Source organism: Miniopterus schreibersii, assembly GCF_964146895.1.
Source record: "Miniopterus schreibersii genome assembly, chromosome: 16".
Lineage (NCBI taxonomy): Eukaryota > Metazoa > Chordata > Mammalia > Chiroptera > Miniopteridae > Miniopterus > Miniopterus schreibersii.
Window position 1 is genome coordinate 2,821,691 of NC_138116.1, and position 26,735 is coordinate 2,848,425.

The following is a 26,735-nucleotide window of genomic DNA, read 5'->3' on the forward strand; positions in this document are numbered from 1 at the left end:
ACAACATATTTATCGCAAATATACACTGTTTGGCCACAGGCCCTGGAAGGATCTGAAGAAACAAAACCAGTATCTTCCTTTCCCTCATTCTGCCCCAAAATCCAGAATTACACAGGGTTTGAAACAGGAGAAGCGGAGTGGACCCCAAGCCACCGCAGCTGAGTTCCAGGACCCTGTCTTTGCCCAGCAGCCACGTTACGCAGGCTGCTGGTGTTGCTGCTGCTGGGTGTCACCCCAGAAGAGGCGTCCACGGGCCGGGAACTGGAAATGGCCGGTGTGGCCATGTTAGGGCAGCCCTGTGGAGTAAGAGCGGCTGTCCCGTCCACCTGTCCACAAAGTGGCTAAACCTGGGCGGGGTTGGCCTTGGGTGTCCATCGTCCTACAGGAAGTGCAGGGCCAGTTTCCATGAGCCCTCCTGGCTTTACCTGACCCAAACCAGCACTTACGCTTCCAGAAGGCTCTGAGATGACCTTCCGGACAGGGCTAAAGTGATGCCCAAAGACAAGGGCATCTGAATAATTAGTATTTCCAGCCGGTTTTCAAAGCATCAGGCCTGCGCGGGGCAAAGAAGGGTTGGCCCTCCTGGGGCCTCAGATGCGCTTCCCAAAGTGCCAGGGCTCTTGTCCCCAAGGCCTGTCACCCCAGGGGGCGGGGGTGAGGGCAGGGGCGGGGCGCGGCGGGGCTCCGCCCAGGGGCGGGGCGCGGCGGGCTCCCTCGGGTCCCCGGGCGCGCACTCGGGCGGCCGGCGCGATGGAGGCGCTGGCGGAGCTGCTGGCCGCGCTGGCCCCCGGCCTGGCCACGGCGCTGGCGCTGCTGCTCGCCTGGCTGCTGGTGCGGCGCGGGCCGGCCGCGAGCTCGGACCCCGCCGGCGCGCCCCCGGAGCCCGCGCCCCCCGCCGGGGCCGGCGGGACCCCCACGCCGCCCGGCCCCGGAGCCCCGGAGAGAGTGGCCGCGCCCGAGGAGCCGGGGGCGCCCGCGGGACCGGCGGAGGCGGAGGCGCAGGCCTCCGAGGAGAAGCAGGTACGGGCCCGGCCCGGCCCTTCCCGGCTCCCGCCGCCCCGGGCGCCCCGCGCGGACGGAGCCGGGAGCCGGGCCGCCGGGCTCGGGACGGGGACCCCGGGAGGACCGCGCGCGTCCGGCCGGAAAGGCGGGTCGGGGAGCGGACTCGCCGCCGCCCTCCCCCGGAAAGCGCCGAGGGCGCGGCGGGGGCGCGCTCGGCCGGGGCCCGTCCCCTCGGCGTCTCCCAGCCGCGCCCCCGGTGCCGCCGCTCCGCCCGCGGGACGCGCCCCACCCCCGCCCCGCACCCCGCCCCGGCTCCCAGCCCCACGTGCAAGGGGCTCATTTCCAGGCGGCAGCGGAGTGGTCGTGCTCGTGAGGAAAATACTTAAGGGAAGGAAAGGGAAGGAAAGCCGCCTTTTCTTTTCAGGCAGTTTGGGTTCCAGACTCCGGCGCGAGTGAGGTCGCGCTGCACGGGGCGGGGCTGAGCGGCGGGCACCGGGGGCCGCGGCCCTTATTGTTTCCAAACTGCACCTGCCCGGCCCGGCTCCCCGGGGCAGCGGGTCCGCCTGGGCGCCGCCGTGGGGGGAAGACGCGGCACGGAGCCCCCCGCCCGCCCGGCGCCCCTCCCGCGGCGCCCCTCGGCCCTGTCCCCCGGCCCTGTCCCTCAGCCCTCTCAGCTCTGTCCCCCGGCCCTATCAGCCCTGTCCATCGGCCCTGTCCCTCAGCCCTCTCAGCTCTGTCCCCCGGCCCTGTCCCTCAGCCCTATCAGCTCTGTCCCCCGGCCCTGTCCCTCAGCCCTATCAGCTCTGTCCCCCAGCCCTGTCCATTGGCCCTGTCCCTCAGCCCTATCAGCCATGTCCATGAGCACTGGCCTGACCACTCCGCTCTCTTGCTTCAGGGCACCCAGAGGTGTCCGGTCTCCCCTGCCCTCGCCCCCCACACACTTTCCCAAGCCCCTCTTTAGACTGGAAGCCTAGTTCCAGGCTGAAGCCCAGGCACCCTCCCGGGATTTCAGCCTGCGGGCCTTCAGGCCGCCACCGAGGGTCCTGGGTGGCCGCAGAGCGCCGTTCTCACTCCTGGGCTGTCCTGGGAAGGGAGGTGGCCAGGGCCATAGAAGCCCGAGCGAGCGGCCCTGGTGCACTGTCAGCTGTCTGCAGTGCCCGCTCTGAATTTCTCCGGACACAGTGGTTTACACTGGAGACAACCCTTGGGGGGAGGAGGCAGGGAGTCCAGCAGAGGCTCTTGTTTGCTGAGCGTGCCAGCCCCGTGGGCAGGTGCTTTGCTTGACAAGCAGGGGCCTAGTTATGTCCTTAGAGTGGATTCTAACCAGCCTGAGGCGGGCTGTGTGTTCGGGGATCCGGTTTAATGGGAACTAGTGCTGTCCGGAGGAACCAGGCCCCGCTGTTCTTGCTGACCTCACCCGGGGTGGGGGCAGGTGGGGTTTGCCCCCATATTTGGGCCTCTGGGCATGGGAAGGAGAGGTGTGCCAGCTCTCAGCCAGCCCAGCTCCTGCGGCTTACATGGGGGCCCTCCACCACCCAGTGGCAGCTCCTGGACCAAAGTTTAAAATGCCCATCAGTGGTGCCCAGCCCTGCTTGGCCTCTGGTTTCCAGCACCTCTGAGAACTTTCTACAAGGCCCACGGCCTCTGCCTGGGAGAATGCACATCCTGGGAAGGTGGGTGGCGCTTCCAAGGACAGGGCACCTTGCAGGCTCCCGTGGCAGGTACAGACTCGGGTGCCCCTACAGCCGATGCCAGGCCTCCCTCTCTGACACCTGGTCCCGAGATATTCCACCCAACTCGAGAATTAATTTGAAGTCAGTTTCCTCACTCAGAGGTCTCCCCCTTCCCTTTTGGGTTCAGGTCCCCCGCCTTTTCTGAGTTGTTGAACCCCCTTAACTCTAACTGGCAAACATGAAGTCACTGCTGTGTGTGAGGGCCTGGGGTCAGGTGCTGGGGGGACACAGCTATCCACTGCCCCCCCACACCCCTGCCTTCCAGTGGTGAGGTTACCCCTGGAAGAAGCTGCTAAGAAACTGTCTGGAAAGGGACTTGGGCATTTCCAGAGCAGGCCCCGGTTCTGTCCTCTGACGTTCCTACCACCTGAGCCTACAGAGCTGGCGGGAAGGAGCCCTGGGGGAAATGACTGGGTCTGGGGAAGCCGCCGCCAGCCTCCAGGCCTCTAAGTGAAGGGGGGGAGCCAGCGAGCGAGCGATCGGAAGTCACTGCCCCCAGAGAGCAGCACTTAACTCGCCTCTCCCCTCCCCCCTGCTTTTCCATTAACCGCATCTCTTTTAATCCCTGCCGGGCCCCTTCGCTGCCAGCCCGGGAGGCCTGGGCCTGGGGCAGCTGCTGCCTCCACTCACAAAGCTGATTATTGAGAAGGATCTGGAGCCCAAAGCAGCAGCCTTCTGATGCAGCCGCGGGTTGCTGGAGAGTGTCCCCACGGTGCTGGGGAGCTAAGTAGCCTGAGGGCCCTCCATGGGCCGGACACTGAGCCTGGACTAAGGAATGCGACTAAGGAATGCGGGTGATCAGCGGGCCAGGCCTGGGAGGCTGAGCGGAGGGCAGAGTTAGAGTACCAGAGCCCCTTTCTTTCCTTTCCTCGGGGATTAGGTGTGGGGTGGGCTGTGGAGGAAGCCACAGGCGTGCCCCACCCTCACAAAGAATTACGGAGGACAATGTCCAGAGCTGGCGGGCCACGTCCAGAGCCCGAGCTGGTCCCTTTTAAGGCCAGGAAGCTGCCTTTCAGTGCTGATGTGTAGGCTGGGACCTCAGGATTGCCAGGCTTCTTACCTAATGGAGCGTAGGTTCCAGTGAGGCTGTATTGTAGGATTCCTAAACAGTGGTCAAGGGTGAAGGGTCAAGTGTCATTCAAATAGCACCAGAGTTAAATCTCTCCTTGTCTGTGCCAGAGCTCAGACATAATGGCCCTCGTGTCCTGGCTCCACTCAAAAACTGAGCAGGGGCTTCCTACAAGGCAGCTGGCCAGTGTTACCAAACAAGCAAGCAGGGAGGCTCTTCTCGATGAAAGGAGACACCAAAGAGCCCTGGCCTGCGTGGCTCGGTTGGTTGGCGCATTGTCCTAGGGACCAACGGGTTTCGGGTTCCATTCCCAGTCAGGGCACATACCCGGGTTGCCTGCAGGAGGCAACCAATTGGTGTTTCTCTCTCTCTCCCCACTTTCCTCTCTAAAATCAATTAAAAAGTTTTAAAGGAGACACCAAAGAGTCCTAACAGGCAAGTGCAGCGCCTGATCCTTGACTGGATTCCGGACGTGGGTGGGGGTGAGAGCGATGAGAAGAACATTTGGGAGGTAATTGGGGCATTTTTCAAATGGATGGTTTATGAGATCATTGTATTGTATTTCTTGAGAGCGATGCTGGCGCTGTGGTCTGTGGAAAAAAGTCCTTGTTCTTAGGAACACGGGTGCTGGGACATTTAGGATGATGGTTGAGAGTCAGTCACACACAGGTGTGGGGGTGTGGAGAGCGCAGGAGACGGTGAGGCATGAACAAGCCGTGGGTCCAGGTGAGGGGGTGAGTGGTCGTTGTATTACTCTCCCGGCTTCTCTGTAGGTTTGGAATTTTTCAGAATACAGTGCTGGAAAAAAAGAGCCCCGTGGGCAGTTTCCCAGGAAAGGGTTTGGTTTCTTGGACACTCTGGTGCTGTTGGTCTGCTCGGGGTGCACAGCCTCGTCGCCCCCCCTCGCCCGTCTGGAGTTATCTGGAGTTAGGTCCCACCTGTGACCCTCGCCAGCCTTGTTGCCCTTCTCCAGGTGCAGAGCCCCCAGCCTTCCCAGAACAATTGAGGAGCAGGTGAGTCCCCTCCCTCATCAGTCCTGACCTTGCTGATGTTAGCACAGACTCACTTTACATTCTCTTAACAAAAGCAGGAGCCAGACAGTGGAGGGCCGTGTAAATATTTGGCAGCTGTTCAGCTCACTGGAATCTGGTCCTAGTCAGCTCAGCCTGTACGGAAATGTTGCAGGCTGGACGGCTGGAACAACAGACATTTACCTCTCACTGTTCTGGATGCTGGACTTGGTTCCTGGTGGGGTCTCTCTCCCTGGCTTACAGACAGCCGCCTTCTTGCTGTGTCTTTATGGCAGACAGAGCTCTGGTCTCTCCTTCTAAGGGCCCTAATCCCATCACAGGGGACCACCCTCCTGACCTCATTTAACCCTAATTACCTCCCCTGAGGCCCCACTTCCAAATACCATCACATTGAGGGTCTGGAGTTCAGCATATGAATTCTGGGGGACACAGACATTCAGTCTATAGCAGGCCTAGTTATTTGCTGGGAGAAAAACTGGGAATAATCTAAATGTCCATTGATTAGGACATTGGATTAATTAGCAACTTGGATGAGATGAGTAAGGGAGAAAGCAGATCCCAGACACTAACAGAGCAACCACAGCAGTTACGATGGTGAGTGTCAAGGACAGAAGGTGCTGGGGGCGCTGTGAATGGGGCTGTGTTCAGTGGTTCGAGAGGGGGTCCTTTGTTTGAACTCACAGTGTAATTTGTTTTCATATGAGAAAAATCCGAGGGCTTTCCTATTGGCTAAACTTTATTCTTTCTCTCAGAGATAAAGCTTAGCTGTCAGAATTTTCTTCTTAGAATACATTTTTAAAGAACATACCTTTTTTAAAGAGCTGCCTGGCTTTGGAGAGTTAGAAATAAAATGTGGCGCTCGGTGACTTTTTGACATTTTTTTTTTTAGCTGGGCTCCTTCCCAGACGGTCGGCCCAAAGCACAGTGCAGGAGGGGTAGGACCACTGCGACCCTCAGTGGACGCCCCTCCGGAGAGGTGCCATGCCCCTGGTGTCCAGAGCATCTCTGGACCGACCAGAGTCTGGCCGCACTGGGTGTGCCGTGCTAAGGACAGAGGAGTGGAGCAGGACTCCGGTCAGGGTCAGAAACCTCCCAGAAGGGCACTGAGGCGTGGACAGAGCTCTGCGCTGCATTCGGATCGCTGCTCCCGGTCAGGACTGAAAGGAAGCCCGAGAGGCTGCCACAGCCATGCCTTCCCTCCTGCCCGGGAGTGAGACACCCGGTCCTTCTCTCCTGGCCACGGTGGCTAAAGAAAACCCGACGAGATCAGACGGTCCAGAGGAAGGCCAGGGCAGGACCTCCTGGACCCTGTCTACCCGATACTTTGCCCCTGAATACCACTGAAGGGTTGGGGAGGGTGGGCCGCTGCCCTGGGCTGTTTTTTATGAGGCTTTTGGTGTCTGATAAACCCTCTTTGTAGAAATGAAGCCAAAACCCGTTAATCTGATAGGATTGAGTCTGGCACACTAGACCCCCTGAGCGAGAGGCAGCTGTTTAGGGCTTGCGAGCGTGCCCTCCACGGGGACATGCGGTCGGAGACCAGGATGGTCCTCCATGGTCTGAACATCTGAGCACGTGGCCCTGCGGGCTGGCTCCACACTACCCCGGGTGCTGCACAAACACAAAGTCTCAGCCTCCCAGTCCGGAGTCAGGCTGACCCCGAGCTCTTCCTCCATCTGCCCCCCTAGAAGAGCTCATGCCCATAATGTCAGGGGAGGCCTTGCTTCCGGACCTGACCACTGCTGCCCTCCAGAGCACACTGGCCGCCGAGCCCTCTCCCTGAACCCCACCTCCTAGGGCCAGCTGCACCCCTGGATGTTCCCCTTGGCTGCCTAACGAGCACCTCAGACCACCGAGTCCGAGTCTTGATTTCTGTCCCCCGTCCCACCCTGTGCTTGTCTTCCTCTCGCTCAGAGTTCCTCCACTGCCCCTCAGCTGCTCAGGCCGAGCCCAGCGTCGCCGTCTCTCCTCCGCAAGTCCTGGCACCTCTGTCTGCAGAATGCCCCGAGTCCGGGCACTCCTCTCCACCTTTCCTGCTACTCCTCCAGTTCCACAGCCCACCCGGGCTGGTCAGGAGCCTCTGGACTGGTCCCTGCCTCCCCCACCCCCCCTCCCTGCCCACGCCGCACCCAGCAGCCAGCGTGACTGTTACTGCATAGGAAACGCATCTCGCCCCCCCCCCCCCCCCCCCCCCCCCCCGTCCAAGCCCTCCGGCAGTGTTCTCAGTGGTTAGAGCGTTGGCCCGCACACCGAAGGGTCTCGGCTTTGGTTCCCAGGAAAGGGCATGTACCTGGGTTGCGGGCTCAATTCCTGGCCCTGGTTGGGGTGGTGGGAGGCAACCAGCCCATGCGTCTGTCACATCGATGTCTCTCTCCTGCTCCCTCCTCCCTCCGGGGTGCCAGGGGAAGGCGCTGAGTGATGGTGGCAGGAGCATGAATAAGAGGGTGAAGCTCTCAGAGGTAGAGAGCTGGGAAGCCCGGAGGGGCAGGAAGCATGAGGCTCCACTCGGCCTTCCTGGGCCAGGGGTGCTGTGACCAGAGAAAAGCTGACGAGTTGAGAGGGGGCCAGTTTGGGACAAGAAGACGTAAGTCCCTTGTCACAGGGATGTGCCTTCCAGTTGCAGTTACAGATTTAGAGATGGCCTGAGTGCCCTGGGCCTGAGCTGTCATTTGGAGCCTGGGGAGGCTGAGCTGATTTGATGGTCTGCGTGCAGAGACCCAGCCATGACCTCTGCCGCCTGCCCGCGCCACCCTGGCGCCAGCTCTGCCTTCTTTGCTCACCCCCTGCTGAGCCGATCCCCCCCCCCCCCACCAATGCAGAAGATGAACAGCTGATTGCCTAATGGGATCCTTCAGGAAGGAGGGGCACTGTTGGGCAGCCAGCCTGCTGTGAGAGCCTGGAGGCAGCCCTGCCCCCTGCTGTTCTCAGTACCCATCTGGGAACCCTCCAGAGATGGTGGGGGTCTCCTGGACCCTCTCAGGCCCCTGGGCAGTATGTGCAGCCCTTGAGAGTGTCCTATTATCTCTGTCCTTGCCTGCTACAGGGGAAGCAGGGCAGGCCTCCCCCCCCCCCCACCTGCCTAGTGGAGATGTGGTCCTCTAAAACCATCCCAGATTAAACGGGGATGGGGGTTGGGGGGAGCAGGGGGTTACAGTAGGAGGCAGCTAAGGTGGCACAGGGTCCTAGCAACCCCGTTTGCAGGACCCGAGGGGAGAACCAGCTCCTCATCAGGCAGGCAGAAAAATACCTGTATCTATCCCTCTCTCTGTCTCCCTCTCCCTCCCCTCTGCCTCCGTGCTGTGGATCAGCCCAGATCCCCCAGGGCAGCCATAAATGGCAATGTGCTGCCTGCAGGATGCATGTCCGGCTCTCAGCGTGTCCTAGAATCCTCCCTCTGAGTTCCTCTGTGCCCTACAGCCACCTGCCTGTCCCCTCAGCCACTCCTCCCCTCTTGGTCTCAGAGGGACCCGGGTACTGGGCTCCTGGCATTGGCGAGGTGTCAGAAGGCACTTCCCGGTGCTTTCCCCCCACCCCACCCCCTGCACTGGAGGAAAGAGCTGGACATGTGCAGTTCAGAGCAGTCACTACCCAGTAATAGAGTAGGGGGACTGGTCGGTGGGGTGGCTGGGTTGGGCCTGCTTTGGGGACCAGCCTGGATGACGCCAGCTATCTGTCTCAGAGGGTGTCACCAATTCACAGTTGCCATTAAATTGATTTGCTTTCACTGGAGCAGGGTGTGTTCCTCTGCTTGGGCTGCCATAGCCAAGTACCACAGACGGTGGCTCAAACAATGGACATTGCCTCTCTGCAGAACTGTCAGGTCCAGGTGTCAGCAGATGTGGTTTCTCCAGAGGCCTCTCTCCGTGGCTTGCAGTTGCTGTTTTCTCCCTGTCCTCATGTGGCCTTTCCTCTGTGCCGCACATCCCTGGTGTCTCTCTGTGTGTCCAAATCTCTTCTTCTTATAAGAACTCCAGTCTGATTGGATCAGGGCCTGCTCACTGGCAGCTCCCACTGGGACTGCAGGCTTCAAAGGGCATCTTCTGAAAGGGGTTTCCGTGCAGACAGGAAACAATAAGTAGCCACTTTACTGAGTCTTCTGAAAACTTCATTATGTCTCACAATGAAAACCTGATTTTAATTTGTGGATATAGTCACAGAACCCACCAGAAGTTTTATAAAACACTATCTGCCTCTACCACTAACACCACACTGTTTACCTTTCATTTAACTCTAGGATTCAGGGGTGCCCTCAAAGTCTCAGTGCAGTTTTAAGTTTTAATAGCGTTAAGAGTAAGTGTAAATGCTACAGACCTACAAAACACATCAGTTGAATGTTTACTTATTTAAACATCTTTTACACTTAGCTTCCTGACATTTGAATGCTAAATTTTCCATTTTAATTCTCTGCGTAGGTGAAAATCTGGCCAGATAGGCAGGGGGAAGGGGCCTCTCCCATGGGCACCTCGGCGAGCTGGTCAACCTCTCTTGAGGTCACCGTGTCCACACTGTCACATGTGCATCAGGTCCTCATAAGGCTGAAATGACACAGGCAGTCCCTTCCGTCACTGACCATGAATGTGTTTCCAAAGTCTGAAAACCAACTACAGCCACGTATAGCACTAGGTGGTGGTCTCAGGAATCTGAATATATTTAAAATGTAAATGACTAACCTTTCAAATGCCAGTTTTTGGTATGTTTTGTAGCATTTATGCTCCTGAAGTTATTCAAGTTTAAAACCGCACTAAGACTGGCTGCACATTTTCTAAAACAATAGTAGCGATCGCCAAATTACTTTCGGGACCCACCACACGGGTCACAACCAGTTTAGAAAGCACTACACTCAAAAGTCAAGTGCAGCCCGGCCAGCATGGCTCAGTGGTTGAGTGTCAACCCATGAACCAAGAGGTCACGGGTTTGATTCCCAGTCAGGGCACATGCCTGGGTTGTGGGCTTGATCCTCAGTAGGGTTTGTGCCAGAGGCAGCGGATCAATGACTCTCACCATTGATGTTTCTATCTCTCTCCCTCTCACACCCTCTCTCTGAAATCAATAAAAACATATATATATTAAAAAGAAATCAAGTGTGAAACCCAAATGTAGACCAGCAACAGCCTTTCCCAGGAGGGTGTTGTCAGGCTGACCACAGCCATGTCCCTGTGGGATGACAGGGTCTGCCGCAGCTTTTTTTTAATTTTTATTTTCTATTTTTGTTTAAAATATTACAAATGTCCCTTTTTCTCCCCAATGATCCATTCTACCCGGTCCCACCCCCCTCCCAAACATGTTTTTATTGATTTCAGAGAGAGAAAGGGAGAGGGAGAGGGAGAGGGAGAGAGAAACATCAATGATGAGAATCATTGATCGGCTGCCTCCTGCAGGGCCTCAACCCCGGCAGGTGCCCTGACCTGGAATTGGACCCGTGACCTCCCGGTTCACAGGTAGATGCTCAACCACTGAGCCACACAGGCTGGGCTCTGCAGCAGCTTTTGAATGATCTGTGTCTTTCCCACTGGACACGAGTTCCTTCAGGACAGAGACTGTGCTGGTTTTTGTTGTTTTCTTTCAATTTTTATGTCCCCTGGATGTAATAGGACAACTGACCTCCTCTCTAGTCTCAGTATTTAGCGATTTCCTGGGGCCTAGCCCTTACTAAGTTAATGGCTGTTTGTCTCTTTTTTTAAACTAAAGAAAAAAATATACAGTACCCCATCTCACTGTTCACGGACTGCGTGTAGCATTTTAAAAATATGTTAAGAGCAATTCATGCATATTTATAAAATCCAAGTTACACTGCAGCGTGTAAGATGGAAAGAAAAGGCTGCCCCCGCCCCCTGGGGGTAGCCGCTGTCCTCGCAGGAAAGGTTTTCTCTGCATTTATGAGCATGTGTGCTGCTTCCATCCGAGCCAGGAAGACTGCGCCCCCCTCCCGGGCTGCTGCTGGGGGATTTATCTGGATGCACTTTCCCACCACGACGGCAGGGTGCCTGCCCTTTCTTAATCCTGATCCCAGGATGTTTACTGATTGGAGGAAGGGAGGGAGGGAGGAAGGGAGGAAGGGGGGAGAGACAGACATCCACATGAGAGAGAAACATCAGTTGGTTGCCTCCCAGACGCTCCCCAACGAGTGATCAAACCCAAAACCCAGGTCTGTGCCCTGAGCGGGACTCTAACCTTCCTGTGTACGGGACGGTGCCCCACCCACCAGAACGCCTGGCCGGGGCGGGGCGCCTCCTTTCCGTGCTCGCTGTACGCGGTCTGCGTGCACAGTAATGTTTAACCTGTTAATATTTGGCAAACATATTAACCAAATATACTTAACTGTCACATACTTAACCACAGAGAAAACATTTAGTTGTTTTGTGTTGTTTCTGAGGCGCACATCGGAGTCACTGTATAAAGCCCCAAGTGGATGGTTTTCTAGTCCAGAGCATCCCTAGAGTGGGTTCGCGGAGTAAAAGGCTTGTCTCCTTTGTGGCACCCCCACAGCCACGGGGACGGTTTGTAGTGCAAAATTCAGGAAGCCCTGGACACGGGGACCCCAGGTACCGACCAGTGCTCAGGGCGGCACTGCCCACACTGAGATAGAGCCGAGGCTACGTGAAGAGCCAGCTCCCATGTGCTGCCCAGCTCCCCCGGCTATGTGTCGTGTGGTCCAGGAGGGGGGAAGTCCTTAGCTTTTGGGCTTGTGCAGATTTTGCCTCCCAACTCCGCTCATTCTGTTTAGTTTGGCGCCTGCCTGACGCTCAGTGCTCCTGCGAGGCCTCAAACTCTGGCTGGACCCCCAGAACCGGAGTCCTAGGCCTGGCTTTGGGTGTCCACTGTGCTGCCTTCTCCACTGCGGGGCAGCTCGTTCGTGCCCGTCTCCCAGCTTACACCTGCAGGAATGTCCATGTTTGCCCACTGGGCTTCTAAGTCATAGTTCCTCAGGCCACAGGCCCCTTGCCACACCCTTCCACCCCTCAGCTGGAGCAACTGGCGCTTCCCCTCATCCGCCACATTCCCGCAAGTTGAAGTCACTCCTTCCTTCCACCAAGGCCATCCCAGGACGTCCTTTCCAGCCATCTGCTAGTTGTGTCTGTGCGTGGGAGAGAACCGGGCTGAAAGAGGCAGAGCTCCAATTTTGGGAGAACCACGCACAGACTTGGTTAGGGATAGAGACGCACTGACTTGGTTAGGGGTAGGGACACACAGACTTGGTCAGGGATAGGGACACACAGACTTGGTCAGGGATAGAGACGCACAGACTTGGTCAGGGATAGGGACGCACTGACTTGGTCAGGGATAGGGACGCACAGACTTGGTCAGGGATAGGGACGCACAGACTTGGTCAGGGATAGGGACGCACAGACTTGGTTAGGGATAGAGACGGCATTACTGGAAGCGGAGACAGCGGAGACGGCGGAGCCTGGGACCCTGGCTGCAGGTTCTGTGAGGCCCAGCGCGGCCTCAGAGAAGCTGCCTGCTTTCCTCACTTTCCTCGCGCACCTGCCGCTCCACTCGCTGCAGTGAGGCCGCAGGCGCCCCTGTCCCGTATCAAAAAGGCATTCAAATGCTTCGACCAGCACCCACCTGGAAAAGGGACTGAGGTGCAAGGTCAAAACTACCGTTCCCTGGCCCGGAGTCCCCCCATCATCTCGGCCAAACGGTGTCTGCGCTGACGTCGTACACTTTCCACCCACTGCTGACCTGGCCCCCACTTGGTCCTCACGGGCAGGCTTAAAGGACAGGCGTCAGGGCTGTGGTGGTCAGGCTGGCCCTTAGTGGGCCCTCCTCTCTCCCCCATGTTCTAGCCACCACTGCCCCACCTCACCAAGGTGGTCACCTGCTTCCAGTCCCCACCTGCTGCAGGACGTCTCTCCAGCAAGTGGGCCCAGGGGTCAGGTTGCTTCTACCAGGGGTCAGACACCGAGTGACTGTGTCACAGAGTGAACCGTCCTGAGCTCCCGGCACTGATGTCCCCTTGTCTTGCAGGAAGGGAAGCAGGAGCAAGACCAGGAGCAAGACGGTGAGGAGGGCCCGCCCCCGGCAGAGCCTGAGGAAGAAGATGGTGAGTGAAGGGTGGTATCCAGGCCACAGGCCTCTGCTCCCCACTGAGGCCGGCTCTGTCTGGCCACAAATGCCTCACTGCGCTGTGGGCCCTTGGGATCCCCAGCTAAGGACCTGAGTGGCAGGCAGAGATGGGGAGAGGGTAAGGGAGAGGGGCAGAGGTGCCGAGTCCCGCACGGCCCCAAGGACGTCCAGGTCAGAGCCCACTCCCTCCAATCCCGCCCACCTTCCTGCACCCACCTCCCTTGCTCTTTGGGTCTCCACCTTTCCATCTATAAAATGTGAGCTGCCTCCAAACACAGGCAGCCCACCTGGTAAATAAACCGAGCACCCTGACTGCTGTTCCCGAGGTGCCTCCTAATCCCCTCGTCACGGCTCTGTGCATTTCACGTCTCTCTCCAATGACTGCCCTGTTCTGAGGGGACTAAAGCCACTCACGAGGCTGCTGCCCACGCTCTCTGCAGAATGAAGGCCCCGGGAGAGGAAACCCCCGACTTCTGAGCAGCTCTAGCTAACTAGCAGGCCCTCCCTGGTCATCAGATTCCTGGCGGCCAGGGACACTGAGGACGCCGATCAAGGCAAACTGGACCGAGTGGAAGGGGTGTTTGCCCTGGACACCCATGGGGCCAGTGCGCTGGACAGACGGACCCAAACGTGGTGTGGGTCATCTGCTGAGTTTGTCCTGTTTTATTTTTCTTTAAAAAAGAACTGAAGCAAAAATAGCAAAACTTCCACACTTGTTAAATCTATGCGGCTGGTACTTGGAGGACCTACTGCTGCCCTGTTGTGTACGTTTGAACTATTTCATAATTTTTACAAAGTGTGGCTGTTGCTGTGACTTTAAGTCGATAGCTGGCAGGAGCCTTGGAAAGAGAGGGTTGCAGGAATGCAGTAACCGAGGCTCGCATGGGTCGGCAGGGCAGGGCCAGGCTGGGCCGGGGGCCCCTTCCCGTTGAGGCCCAGCAGAGCTGGGCTGTCTGCTCCTGTCAACACAGCCTCAGGGGAAGGGCAGGTGGCTGCAGGGTGTGTGGGTGCGGTCGAATAGCCCCTTCTGGGGGTTCTCCCAGACTGTCTGCAGGAACCGTGGCCCCAGGATCTGTCCCTCCCACATTAGTGGGTCCTGTTAGTGACTTGGGGAGACAGAAACCAAAAGCTGAGGCTGCTGGAGGCCCCTCGACCAGGACAAGGGCCATCCCTCTTTATCTGACTGCTGCCCGGGACACCCTCCACTCCTGGCCGCCTCCTGCCAGCCCTGACAAGGAGGGAGGAGAGGCTTATGGCCCCAGCTGGCAGGAGAAAACGTGAGTGGGCTCCCAGGCCAACCATGAGCAGCTCAGCCCCCGGGCTAATGGATTTGTGTCACTCAGTGAAGCACTCAGTGGATTCACATAAGACCGCAAGAGAAGTCCCCCTCCCCAGGGGGCTGTAGCAGGGAACCCCCCCAGGTCTAGCAAAATTGTAAGTGGCTGTGCCTCCCTTGGTACAGGTGTGATCACATGAGAGCCTTTTTAAGCCTTTCTGCTCCGAAACAAACCCAATCAGACCTGCCCCATAAACTGAAACCTAGAGCAGTACCAGCTGGCAGCATTTTGTTTCTCTAAAACAGCAAGTGACCTTGATGAGGAGGTTAATTGGTTTCTTTGTTGCCTCTTTCTGAGGTCCACAGGCGAGTACTGATGGCCAGCTTGTTCTACGTCTGCAGCTCAGTGTGATTCTGCCCGTGGCAGGCTTTTTGGGGCTTTCCTGGTGACCACAGACTCAAGCCCATCAAATAGGGGCCCCAAGTTACTCAGCGGAGTTCCCAGACCCCCAGACACTGGCATCCAAACCCTGTGCTGAAAAGCTCCTGATTCTGAGGGCCCAGGAAGAAGGCTGCTTCCTGCCCCTTTAACAGAAGTGGGGTCTCCAGTGAGGAGGGAGGGTGATTCACCCTTTCTCTGCACAGAGCCCCATCTCATCTAGAGGAAGAACCAGGCCTCCCCCGGCCCATGTCCTCCAAGCAGCCCCGGCCCCTCCCTCTCCCGAGCTGTCTTCTGCTGAGCACTAGGCATTGTAATCTCTTTGCCTGCTGTGTTTTATTGACTGCAGAGGCCCCGGCACCCAGAACAGTGCTCGCTGTCTGCTGAACGAATGCAGAGCAAGTTAACTAACCCGACTGCTCAGCCAGAGGTCTCAGCCCTGGGCAGAGGGGAGGGTGAAGGAGCCGCTGGAACACGTGTGCACCAGAGCCAGCCTCCTCCTAAGTGAGGTGTTGGTGAGACGCAGACCAGCCCCCACAGCATAGGGTCTGGGTTATGAATTTGCATCCATGAACCTTCTTGGTTTGGCCAAGAGAGAACCAGAACCAGGGAGGCTGAGGCTCTTCCTCCCCTCCGGCCCTTATACGCCTGTCTGATCACGTGGATGTCAGGGCTGGAGGTCAGGGTGGCCCCGAGGCGGGCAGGATGTGGAGGTGACACTGGAGAGAGGTGAACTCGCTGGAATAGAACTGAAAAGGGCACATCCGTCGGGAGGGCCATTTGCTGGTCTCTGCGTTTCCTGTACTCAGTTCTTTTTGGGTTCATGGAAATTAGATAAGACAAGCCCTTCAGCCTCTGTCCCTGGCTGCCCAGAGGCCACGTACCCACGCCTACCCCACTGAAGGCCTCGAGGGTGCTGCTCCCCAGCAGGGCTCCCCCCTCCTGGACGCTGCTCTCCTCTGTCCTTGCAGCACTTGGCTGTATGTGCAGCCTCCCTCTGGCCTATGCCCTGCACCTGCGTTTGCTTCACATCACAAGTCCCTGCTTCCCTCTGTCCAAGCCCCCGGTGTCCCCTCCTTGGGCCAGAGAACTGCCCTTGTTCTTTCGAAGGCAGCTGTGGGCTGGAGAGGGTGAGCCTGGTGACAGGACACCCCTGGATGGTGGGGCATGGACTCCAAGTCCTGGAGGCTGGAGGACCTCAGCAGGAGGGTCAGGGGTCCCGGTGCAGGATCTGGGGCCCTAAAGAAGAGGGAACCCAGGGCCTTAGCACAGCCTACTTCCCAGAGATAAGCTCCCTCCGTCTGACTATAATTAGCACAGCAGAAATGAGGGGGCTCAGGGGAGGGGGGCCTTGCAGACAGCAGCTTGGCCAATGGATGGCTCAGCCTGGGAACCCTGTGGTAGAAGGAGGGGGTGCTGCTTTCCCTCTGGCTGTCCCATTTTTGTCTAGGTCCCCCCGTTCCCAGTTCCTAAATGAGCTAAGTTGCTGTAGGATGTCATGGAGGGTGTGGGAGGAGGACCTGGAGGCGCAGGTGAGGGATGAGAGGCTGGTCCTCTCCAAGGCCTGGGCTGCCCGAGTTGGCACTGGCCTGCATGGACCCTCTACCCCTCTTTGAAAAGAGGGCCAACAAAGGAAAAGGGGACTCAACTAGTGGGAGGGGCGCAGGCCCAAACCTCCCCTGCTCTTACTGGGTCCCCTCTTTGCAGGAGAAGAGGCCTTCTTCAAGTACAGCCCCGGGAAGCTGCGGGGAAACCAGTACAAGCAGCTGATGACCAAAGAGGAGCTGGAGGAGGAACACAGGTAGGCTGCCTCCCTCCTCGGCTGCCCACTCCCTGCTGGGGTCTGCAGGAGCCCCTGCTGTCTCACCCGACCCCTGGTTCAGGAGCCGGGAGAGGAGGCCCACCCCCTGCAAGATGCACCCACCCGGACCATTTGCATCTCCATTTCAGGGGTTCTTTCCTGTCCTGGCAGAATCCATCCAGGCTCAGTTGCCCTGGAGATAGTCCCCTTGGGGCACCTGGGGGGAGGACGCTGAGCCCATTCCTTGCACCCTACTGCACAGAAAAGAAAGGGAGATGCCAGGGAAGGGCCTGGAGCAGATCCGGTTGTTCACTCACACACGGTGCTCATGACAAAACCAATCTATCATTCAGGGCAGAGCACAATTCTTCATGCTCATCTGCTTGGCAGTTGCCACCCCTCCCAGCCCGGCGCCCGCGGTCATTTTTTATCTGCTCTGCTTTATGGAGCTTCTCATTTAGAACTGGGCTGTTCCCCCACCCAGTGGGCACCCGCTGCGCACCACGGGGGGGGGGGGGGGGGGAGGTTTCCACATTTCCTGTCCAGCCCAGCCTGCCAGAGGCTAAGGAGCTCTGGACAGCGCCAGAAGGCCATAGGAGATCTGGGGTCTGACCCCAAGCCCAGCTGTCCCCGCGCGTACCATAGCCTGTGAGGAACGGAGGGCGTGTTATCCAGCAGGACAGAGCTCGGCCACCCTCTCATTACCCCCACCAGCCACCAAGAACCCGTTTCCCCTCCTGGAGTGGTCCCTGGTGGAGGCTTTGCCCCTGGGGGTGGAGGGTGGCAGTGTCATCCCCGCGAAGGAAGACCCTGCTCAGGGGACAGTGGCCGCGGGAGCACCCACTCCTCCCTGCGATGACGCTGCCTCTGGTGTGACCCAGTTTGCTGCCTTTATATTTCAGGATTGAGCTGACCTCTGACCTCACTTCCCTGTAGCAAGTTCCTTAGGTCCTGAGCCACAAATATTCTTGCAAATCCTTTTGGTAAGGAGATTGACTTCTTAGACTAGTGGTGCTTCCCTCATCCTGTCTGTTAATGTGTCCCCAAAACAACTGCCGTGGTCTAACTGCCCCGCCGCCTTCATCACGGGTGACCACAGTTCCCTGCACCAAGCCTCTCGTTCTTCTGGGGCATAGGGGTCTCTGGGAGAACGGGCCCCTTTCCTAAGGCCGCCAGGTTCTGGAGGCAAGTCTCTGGTGAGCCTACTGGTCCGGGCCGGTGTGGGGCTGGTGCCCTCTTGTGGGGACCACCCAGGCCTGCGGGAAGGCATGCGATGTCACGGCCGGTTTTAGTCCTACCCTAAGGTGAGGCAGTGTAGAGAACAGTGCGAGGCAGAAACCCCGTGCTCCCAAGTTTCTGGACAGGCAGGTTTTCATGATCAGAGTGAGGGCTGGCCGACCACGCTTTGTTCTTATAAGTCCAGTGACGGAACAGGGCTGGGCTCCTTTCCTGGGTCTGTGGAGGCTTTCGTACTGCACTGGCCAGAGCTGACTACCTGCAGTAGAGACCAGGTGGCCCACTAAGCCTCAAAGAGCCGGCTCTTTACAGGAAAAGTTTGCAGCGCCTGGATAAAGAGGGGTTTACACATCTGTGTTCCCTCTGATGTCCCTCTGGACAGAGGCTGTGGCCAGGACTCTGTCCTTCGTGTGCACTGTAAAGGTGAAGGACCATTAGAACAGGAGAGACCAGTTAGTGGATGGATGCCAGGCCTCTGGTGGGGGTCAGGCTGCACTGCCACTGGGTTCAGAGCTGGGATCTCGGGAATGCGAGGGAGCCCTTCTCTCGGACAGCAGCCTCTGCGTTGCCCAACAGGGTCTTCGCCACAGGATCTTTGGGAGTCTCTAGATCACTGACTCACACTATTCTGTGAGGTGGGGACTGTGCCTGGTGCTGCTATTGGGGTGATGGAGTCCTCACTTCCTCACCTGCAGGCTGTGGTTACCACTGGTACATCTGAGTCGAGGAGGGTCGGGTGGACTTCATGGTCCTTGAACAGGGTTCCTCACAGGGTGGGGCTGGAGTTCGTGTTCATTTTCACCCCTGCCCCACCCAGCATGCTCCCTGTGGCTGCCCCACACGTCTGCTTGCTCCTCTTGCCCCTGCATGTGCTCAGCCCCTGTGGTCCTGTGTGGGGCCCCCAGGTTCTCACCCCTCTTGCGACTGCTTCTGTTCCGGGCAGGGAGATGCTTGGGTTGCAGAGGCTGGCACATTTGGCTTTGTCTTTTCATCTACAGCAAGATAGTTCTGGTGGGGACAGAGGCAGCTGATGGGTGTGAGGCAGCTCTGGTCCCAATGGAGCCCAGAAAACTGCCCTGGGAGCACTGGTATGAAAAATAACATGCATGTGTTTGCCAAGCCGCTAAAACTGCGAGCCAGTGAAAGTACACTCCTTTCTTTGCCAGTCAGGTTCTAACAAAACTCGGCCTGTTTCTAATTCCTTTCCTGGCGCTCAGGGTCCAGTCGAGTTGCAAGCTAGTGAAATAAATACTGCAAGTCCCTGACTTTATTAACTCAGCCAACATGCAGTATCTAGAGCCTGACTTGTTCATGGTAACATGACCCAGCACTCCCCAGAAGCCTCAGTTTACAGGTGTTCAGACAATGGCCCGTAAGAAGCAGGACTGAAAGCAAGAGCCCCCAGATTTGTCCCTCCATGTGTTTAACTGGGCATCCCCACCCTTGGGACTGCTCACAGATCCAATTCCTCTGCCCAAGGGGCAGAAAGTGGCGAAGTTTGTAAACCCAGAGGCAGCTGCTGCTTAAGACCTGCTTCGTCACTGGCTGCCCGCCTCTTCCTGTCTTCTGGGCCTGGGGTTCACGGCATTGCCTCTGCCTGGCTGGGGAGTCCCTGGTTCCCACCGCAGCTTCTCTGGGAGGTGCCACATCCAGCCTGAGTGTGGCTGGGACAGTGGTTTTGCAGGCTGGTGACTGTGCCCCCAGCAAGACATCCCCCTTACCCCAGAGCTACTGAAGATGGTGGGCTTGGCTGGCTCCTAGGTTTGGCAGGAAAAAGATGAAGCGCCACTATCCACTCCCCTTCTTTCACTCCACCTGCACCTCCCATCTCTGGTCCAGAGGGAAAGTGGTGTCCAGGCTGTAGACTAGGCTGGCTCTGATAGATGAGGACCTGGGAGCCCAGTGCCCACCCCACTCTAAAGGTTTGCAGGACTGCCCTCACCGTGCTGGAATGGGCACGACTCTAGTGGAGGGTGTTTTGTGTGGCATGATGGGCATGGCTGAGAAGAGGCAGAGAAACCCTGGCTGTGGGATATTCCCCTAGTTTCTGCTGCCTGACCTGTGAATTTCTAAAAACACGCACTGACTCTGACCTCCAGAAGAGGGCGCCAGAGGGACAAAATTGAATCCCTGCTTTCCCTCAGTGTGTCTGTTGTGTGTGTCATTTAGAAAAAGGGGGTACACTGTTGGCCTCATCTGGGGGACCAAGAGTCCTAAGCTGCCAGTGTTCCCAGAGGGGACAAAACCCAGCCAGTGGGAAGAGGAAATAATCTAGAGTGATAGTACCTTCCCAGCGCAGCCACAGGGCCAAAGATCAAAAGTGCCAGGACCCGACCTGCCTACCTACCTAAGGGTGGTACCTGACCTGACCACCTAAAGGCAGGCTTTGACCTGACCACCTAGATGCCTCGCAGACTCAGAATGAGAGTTGGTGGGCTGTTGAGCTCCCGTGCAGGGTCCCGCTGGCTTAGTGGAACAGACTATCTTGCTGAAGGTGCTCAGAAGCAAACTGCCCCTCACATGTCTTGAGAAGCCAGTGTCTGGCCTGGCTTCTGCAATTCCAAACATTCTCCTTCCTTGACCCATTCCCGCCTTCTCCATGGTACTCATAAGACAGAATGAGTAAAATCAATGCTGTTTTCTCCCCGTTTCTCTTACAGAACCGAAGAATAATGAAGTTACCCTTAGCACCCCCTAAAGGCTTTTCCTTTGGCATCTTTAAGTCTTGAGAGATAAATGAAATACCTAGAGAGCAGCCTGCGTGTCCTGGGTGCATCTTGCCTGCACCGTGCAGGGATGCAGACCCTCAGGCAGGACTTTCCCTGGCTGAGGACCCTGGGGCGCCTGTGCTCTGGGTCTGGGGTGTTCCTCCTTGTTTGGGTGGATTGCTTTGTTAAGCAGAAGGGTTAAAGAGTTTGCTCTCACTCACTGAACTTCAGTTTTTCTTATTGCTCAGCCCTGCCCACCACACACCCTTCACACCTGAGATGGCCACAAGGTCATCACTTTAAAAACAGTGTAGTTGATTGCAGCCCTCCTTTTTCCTTCCCTGAAGCCAGACCATGAAAGACTTTGAGGTGTGATGGACAAATGGAGCCGAGCTGCCCCTGCTCACTGGTGGGTCAGGGATGGCCCACTGCCCTCTCACTCTCCGTCTGGCTCAGTTGGGGGGATGAGAGATGCTATATGGATGACGGGGCAACAGAGCACCAGGGCCGTCGACAGACCGACTGCCCCTGTGTTCCTTTGGAGGAGGCTTACATTGGCCTCTTGTTGCTCTGAGGCGTTTCCGCTGATGCTCTTACCAGCTCAGCCGCATCGCCACCTGGACTTTGGCTGAAGCAATAATAGCGTTCACTTGAAATAGATTTCTCACCATGCCTTTTCCTAGGAAGTGTCAGAATGAAACTCAGATAATCAGATTGGTCCAAGATTAGTCTCTTGGAATTTTATACGTGACAATATTTATACTATGCCAAACTAGTCTAGTTTTTAGATGTGTTGGTTAAAACTTTTTTTTAAAGCAATAAGTTTATAGAAAATTTTTTCCATTTAATGGAAGGCTGGGAAATGTACAATGTCAGCCTCTAAGGCATGTTATGTTCCCAGGGGCCTTCTCCCCTGGGTCCAATACTTTAGGTTTAAGGGCCTGCGGCAGAACAGGCGACGAAGCAGCAGCCACACAGCCGCGTGACGATAGATGTCCTCTTGTGAGCACACATGACCCACACAGCAATAGCAATGTCCTTGTCCAGGCTGGGAGCTATTGATACAATAAGCAGGGGACTCCTTCCGGGTTAGTTACCTAAATCTGTCCTGAACTTCCTGAACCGTGGGCACCAGGCCGCACGTGCTCTTGATGGCGTGGATCTGTGTTTTCAGCCTCTGTTCAGCCCAATAAACTCTGAGTAGATGATCATGGTTACTGTGTGTTTTTTCAGCTTTGCTCTGTTCAAAATCTCCTTAGAACCCCTTCAAACTTGAGATTTCTCTCACTTTGGTGCCTGGTACTCCCCAGCAGGGTGCAGTCCTGTGTCCACTCTGTTAACAGTATGCAGGTGTCAGCCATCAAAACACAGAAGAGTGTTTGCGTCCACTGGGGGGATGCCCGCACGTATATCTGGATGTGAGTCCATCATCCAGGGAGCTCCCTACACACCCTTTCCATTCCCAGCACTGCCCTTTCTCCAAGCAGCAGGGCACAAAGCACTTTCATAGGCTCCTTCTCCTCTAGACAGGAACACACTGTGGAAATAACTTTTCCAGGGTGGGAAAGAGAGGCTAGGATTGGGGGCTTCAATACTTCAGCTTCTAGATGCCACTCTAATGAGAAAACCAACTGCTGAGGGGGAGAAATGGGGTTCTTGCAGAAGGAATACATTAGGACAAGGGTAAGACATGACATTGGGACCCCCTGCCCAGGAAGCGCTGGGGTGCTGGCCCTGCGGGCAGTGCTGCATCTACAGGGCGATGGTCACCGGAGGCTGTGCCAAAGCCCTGCTCTGCTGGACCTGCTGTGACCATAGCTGAAAGGTCCCACCCTGCACTCGGGCAATATCCTCTGAAGGTGGCCAGTGTCAAGCCAGTGGTGTGGTATGGAGGGATGAACCGCCGAAGCCTGAGGCCAGAACAGTGAGCGGTGCTATCACGCAGTGCCCAGCCATGCCAATGGCACAGCAAACCAGGGCAGAGCAAACGAACCACACTGTTCTGAGTCTTGCTGCAGTTCCACCCCACCTGTTCTGTCTGCACCTGTGGGAGGCTGCCCTGTGCCAGTCAGATAACGTGCCTGAGCCTCAAAGATAAGAGACGTGCTCCCAGCCTGCGTGTTAATGGAGCCTATCCCCAGCCACACTCCAGGGCCAGGGGCCCCACTGGCCATCAGATGTCTGTGCAAATCAGAAAGAGGTGCCCCTTCCTCTGAGGAGCAAAGCCCCACACCCAACCCTGGCCCCTCGGCCAAGGACCCTGTATGCACCCCTACTTCCCAGCCCATAGTGTTTTTCTTCCTCCACTTGTGGCCCCTTTCTCTAAGCTAAGGCTGTTTCTAACATATTTCTGCATAGAATCTCCAGCCTCTTGATGCAACCTGGCTTCCTCCTCGCCTCACTGGGAGACGTGTGGTCAACAGTAAAAAGAGGTTCAAGGGGAAACTGAAGCACCCAGAACCTGAGCGATAGCTTGGGGGTCACCGAATCTCCAGGGTAAACCCAAGACTTAGAACTCCAGTGTTTAGAACCCTCTAGTTGGGTTTTTTAGACCAAACCAGCTTCATGTTTTGCGTGGGTTCTGCTGGAGTTTGGTTTTCCTCCTATTCTGGACCCTGGCAAGTACTGAATGAGGGGAGTGTCCCGGTACACGGAGGCTCACTGCGTCTCTCTGCCGTGGGTCGGGAGCGTCTCTTTCCTCTGTGTCCTTTCTTCCCGACAGAGTTCAGAAAGAGCAGCTGGCGGCCATCTTCAAGCTCATGGAGGACAACAAGGAGACATTTGGCGAGATGTCCGATGGCGACATGCAAGAGCAGCTCAGGCTCTACGACATGTAGGCTGCCACCTCCGCCGCCCCGCAGGACGTCCACCGCTGCTGTGCTGTGACAGCCCTGACCCGACCCCAGCCCTTGTTACTTTCAGACTTTCATAGGCTTCACTTGATCTTACACCTACAGATGTAGCGGCATGTTATGTACAGATGTGCTCAGTTCTTGCAGTTTCTCTATCACATTATAGGTCAGGACTGTGGTGTTCAGAGAATGGCCCGGACTCCTTTGGCCTCCGCCTGTGGGTGAGGTTCCAGCTGTTACATAGGTAACCCTCCCAGACTGTCCCCAATCCCGACTAAATGCTCCACACAGACCCAGGGCAGTCGCGGGCGGCAGCTGGGAGGGATGACGTGAAGGCTCAGCCCCCGCCCGGGGTGTGGAAGGGATCCATGGTGCTGGGGGAAGAGGAGCATCGGGGCCTGTGCCTGCGTGTCCAGTCTAACAACACTACACTCGCACTCTGCCTTAGAAGGGTTTCTGGAAGCTTCCAAACAGTATGGAAGCAAGTAGTAGGGAAGCACTCTTTTAGCAAAAAGGCCATTTCAATCTCATCCTCAATCCTGGAACAAGACAACTGTATCAGAGTCGAGCCCCTCTAAGAGTTTCCCTCATTGATGCATGAGACTTACTTTACATATAACTAAAACACTTATTTGCGTGCTCATAATGCACCTAGAACTAGGCTAGACACTACAGATAGCAGAAACAAACCATGGGGCGTGGTGTCTGCCTTCAGGGAGATTAAAGCCCTTTAGAGAAGACAGGCCATGTGCAGGGAAAGAACCTCACAGACAGCATCCATAAAATGCCAAAGTGATCTCAGAGCAGCATCAAGGACACCTCACGAGAGCAACACATTTCCATGAGGCAGGGAGTGCGTGACAGGAAATAGCCGTTCCTCCGTGCTGCACAGGCCTCATTTTCGATCACCCCACTGGCAGAAAACTTCGCAGCCAACTGAGTTAGGAAGGACCCATGACGTTCTTATATTTTTTATTTGCTGGAATAAAACAAACAAAATTAAAAGCCGTGGCATTTGACGCCCCTCGATTAGTGACAATGGGGACAGCTGCCCTTTTACCATCTTGTGCTCCCAGGACTTCTCTCGGGCTTCCTCTCCATCTGTTGCTGTAATTCCTTTCGCTTCTTGGCTGACAGACTGCGTGGCAGGAGGGTCTGCTCTCTGTTATATCCGAATGTCAGTGCTTTTTACTTTTTTTAAAATTTATTATCTTTCTTGCCACACCTTTAAAATTTTTTATGATTTGAGATTGCTCCCTTTCCGGGGTCTCAGGGTCCCACTTATGTTGTTTGTTCTCGCTACCCCCTGAATGCACACGGCAGGTAGGGGCTCCCGGGCTGCACTGCAGAGCTGCACTGCCCCCTGCACCATACTTCCCTGTCCTCTCCTCCTGCCCCCAGTCCTTCGCGGATTATACCAAACAGGAGTGACTTATGGTACTTGTCAGAACTCGCCTGGCGATGGGAAAAGTAAACTGAAGGGATGTTTGTATACTTGGGTCAGCTAAGATGTTCCAACTGCAAAGATCAGCAAACTCCAACTCAGTTATCTTAACTGTGAGGAGAGCTCGGTCTCCTGAGGAGTCCATGGTGGAATGGCTGTGGGCGCAGGATGGCCAGGCTCAGGCTTCAGTTCTCTCAGCTCCATCTTCCTCGCGTTGTGGGCTTCTCTTCCCAACCACCTCTCCTCATAGTTGAAAGGTGGCTGTAGGAGTTCATGTGTCACATCCAAAAGCAGGAAAAGGGTCATTACCTCTTGCTGTATCTCTAGGAGTGAGGGGACTGGTCCTGACTTCAGGTCCCAGTTGGCTAGAATATGTCACGCGTCCATGCTTTAGCCAGTCACTAGCAAGGAGATGGGGCCACTGTGGTTGTCTGAAATGCCTGGGGCTGGGGACAAGTCCCCTGAACACATGGCTATTCAGAGGAGGGGGTAACAATTCCACTGGGGCTCTGTAAGGAAGGGGCGCAGTGGGGTTGTATTGGGTAGACACCAGGATCACTCTGTCACCTGCCAGGGACTTGGAAGCCAGTGTCTGAACAGCCCAGCATATTCGACACCCCTTCTGGGCTTCCAGTGCTTCAAGGAAGCCCTGCTGGCTCCCTGCAACTGTTGGGTGCTCTAATGCCATTTCCAGATAAGCGACCTCCTCTGTTTATACCATTTCTGTCACCCCATCTGCCTCATTGGGACACCCTCAAGCACATCTGTGGTCAGAAGAATCGTCTTAAAAAGACCCATTTCAAACTGACACCCCTATGTCCCCCCAGATTATCAGCATTGCTACAGGTCAAGAAAATCAAAGTGCCTTAAAGAAGTAAGTACCTGCTGATTCAAACCCATTCTTAGAAGATTCCTGGAGTCGATGGCAAGAACTTAACATACAACCATAAGGTAACACCCCACCCTGGTATCTGAAACCAAAAGGAAACACCTTGTTTGTTCACAACTGTGGAAAGACAAATCCCATTAGGGCCACTAAAAAGCATAAGGTAGGGGAGAAAAAAAAACAAGCAGGAGGGGGAGAGCAAACAGAGGGAAGACTTCCACAAGGCAGGCCATGGTGGGCCACCGCCAGTACATCACTGCCACGCGGGGCCCAGGCGCCAATCGGAATGGAACCGTCTCCAGGTCTGGAGGTTCAGAGACTTTCAGGGCTCAGTCTCCCCACAGCAATAAGAACCATCTCAGAGCATCTGAGTTCCTACGCTCCCCCTGCCCCCCATCCAATCACCACCCTATTCTGCAGCCTACTCCAGAGGCACTCACACAAACAGCTGTGGCTTGTCACTCATCACACACCTGCAGGGGGTTAAAACTATGTCCACAGACAGCCCATTTCTGTTTAACCAAACTCTCCTGGGAGGCTTTTCAAGACCTCCTCCTTCCCTAAGAGCGCGTTGTCACTGCCATCATCTGGACAAAGTCAGGTGTCTCCTCCCTTCATGTCCTTAAAGTAACTTATTTTCCAGTGGCTGTACTGAAAACATGCAATCAAAGCAGCGTTCAGAGCACCTGAAGCTAAGGGCCAGCTTGCTGTGAACTCCGTGCACACAGCTCTTCCCTCCCTTAAATCTGGACATGTAAATAGTTTTCCTAAGAACAGATCACTTTAAGCTTGTTTTGTTCTTCCCAACTTGCCTTAAAAAACACACTTGTCCAAAGAACCTCCCTGTACTCACAGTTCGAGAACGTTTATCTTCTGGGCAGCCGTCTGGCCTGGAAGCTGTCAAGTGCAAGCATGGCTGGGTGGACAGACCTACGGAGGCGGCCTCCTGTGTTCTGAAGGCCACTGAGTCACGTCTGGGGTGCAGTCAGGCACTGAAGAGCAGCAGCGGGAGGCTCTGCTTCTATGGGAGCCACCCGCGTGGCCCCACCTTCCCCGCTGTCTGGGACCCAGGTCCAGGCTCTACTTCCCACTGTGGAAGGAGAGTTTATATGAGCTTGAAGCAGGGACAACTCACTTCCTTTCTTCCCGCTTCACTCCAAAGGGCAAAACAAGGCCCCAACAGGAATA

At 56.2% G+C, this 26,735-nt stretch overlaps 1 protein-coding gene and 2 long non-coding RNA genes across 4 annotated transcripts in view; 1 reads left to right on the forward strand and 2 right to left on the reverse strand.

Moving 5' to 3' along the window:
• LOC308568520 overlaps positions 1-26,735 on the reverse strand; it is a 90,718-nt gene that overhangs the window by 5,056 nt on the left and 58,927 nt on the right. The window lies entirely within an intron of this gene.
• Positions 743-24,438, forward strand: MXRA7 (matrix remodeling associated 7). 2 transcript variants are annotated; one of them, XM_081161526.1, is made up of 5 exons: positions 743-1,020; positions 12,807-12,882; positions 16,328-16,421; positions 17,324-17,404; positions 20,318-21,576. In XM_081161526.1, the coding sequence occupies exons 1-4, from the start codon at positions 751-753 to the stop codon at positions 17,355-17,357; spliced, it is 474 nt and encodes a 157-aa protein (XP_081017652.1). In that variant the 5' UTR covers positions 743-750; the 3' UTR covers positions 17,358-17,404; positions 20,318-21,576. The 2 variants fall into 2 exon arrangements, with proteins under 2 accessions (XP_081017652.1, XP_081017651.1); XM_081161525.1 differs by lacking the exons at positions 17,324-17,404; positions 20,318-21,576 and adding an exon at positions 23,088-24,438.
• LOC308568521 lies at positions 24,173-25,632 on the reverse strand. The gene is made up of 2 exons (XR_014000498.1): positions 25,544-25,632; positions 24,173-24,922 (listed from the first exon to the last, which is right to left on the reverse strand). It is a non-coding gene; the product is annotated as an uncharacterized lncRNA (long non-coding RNA).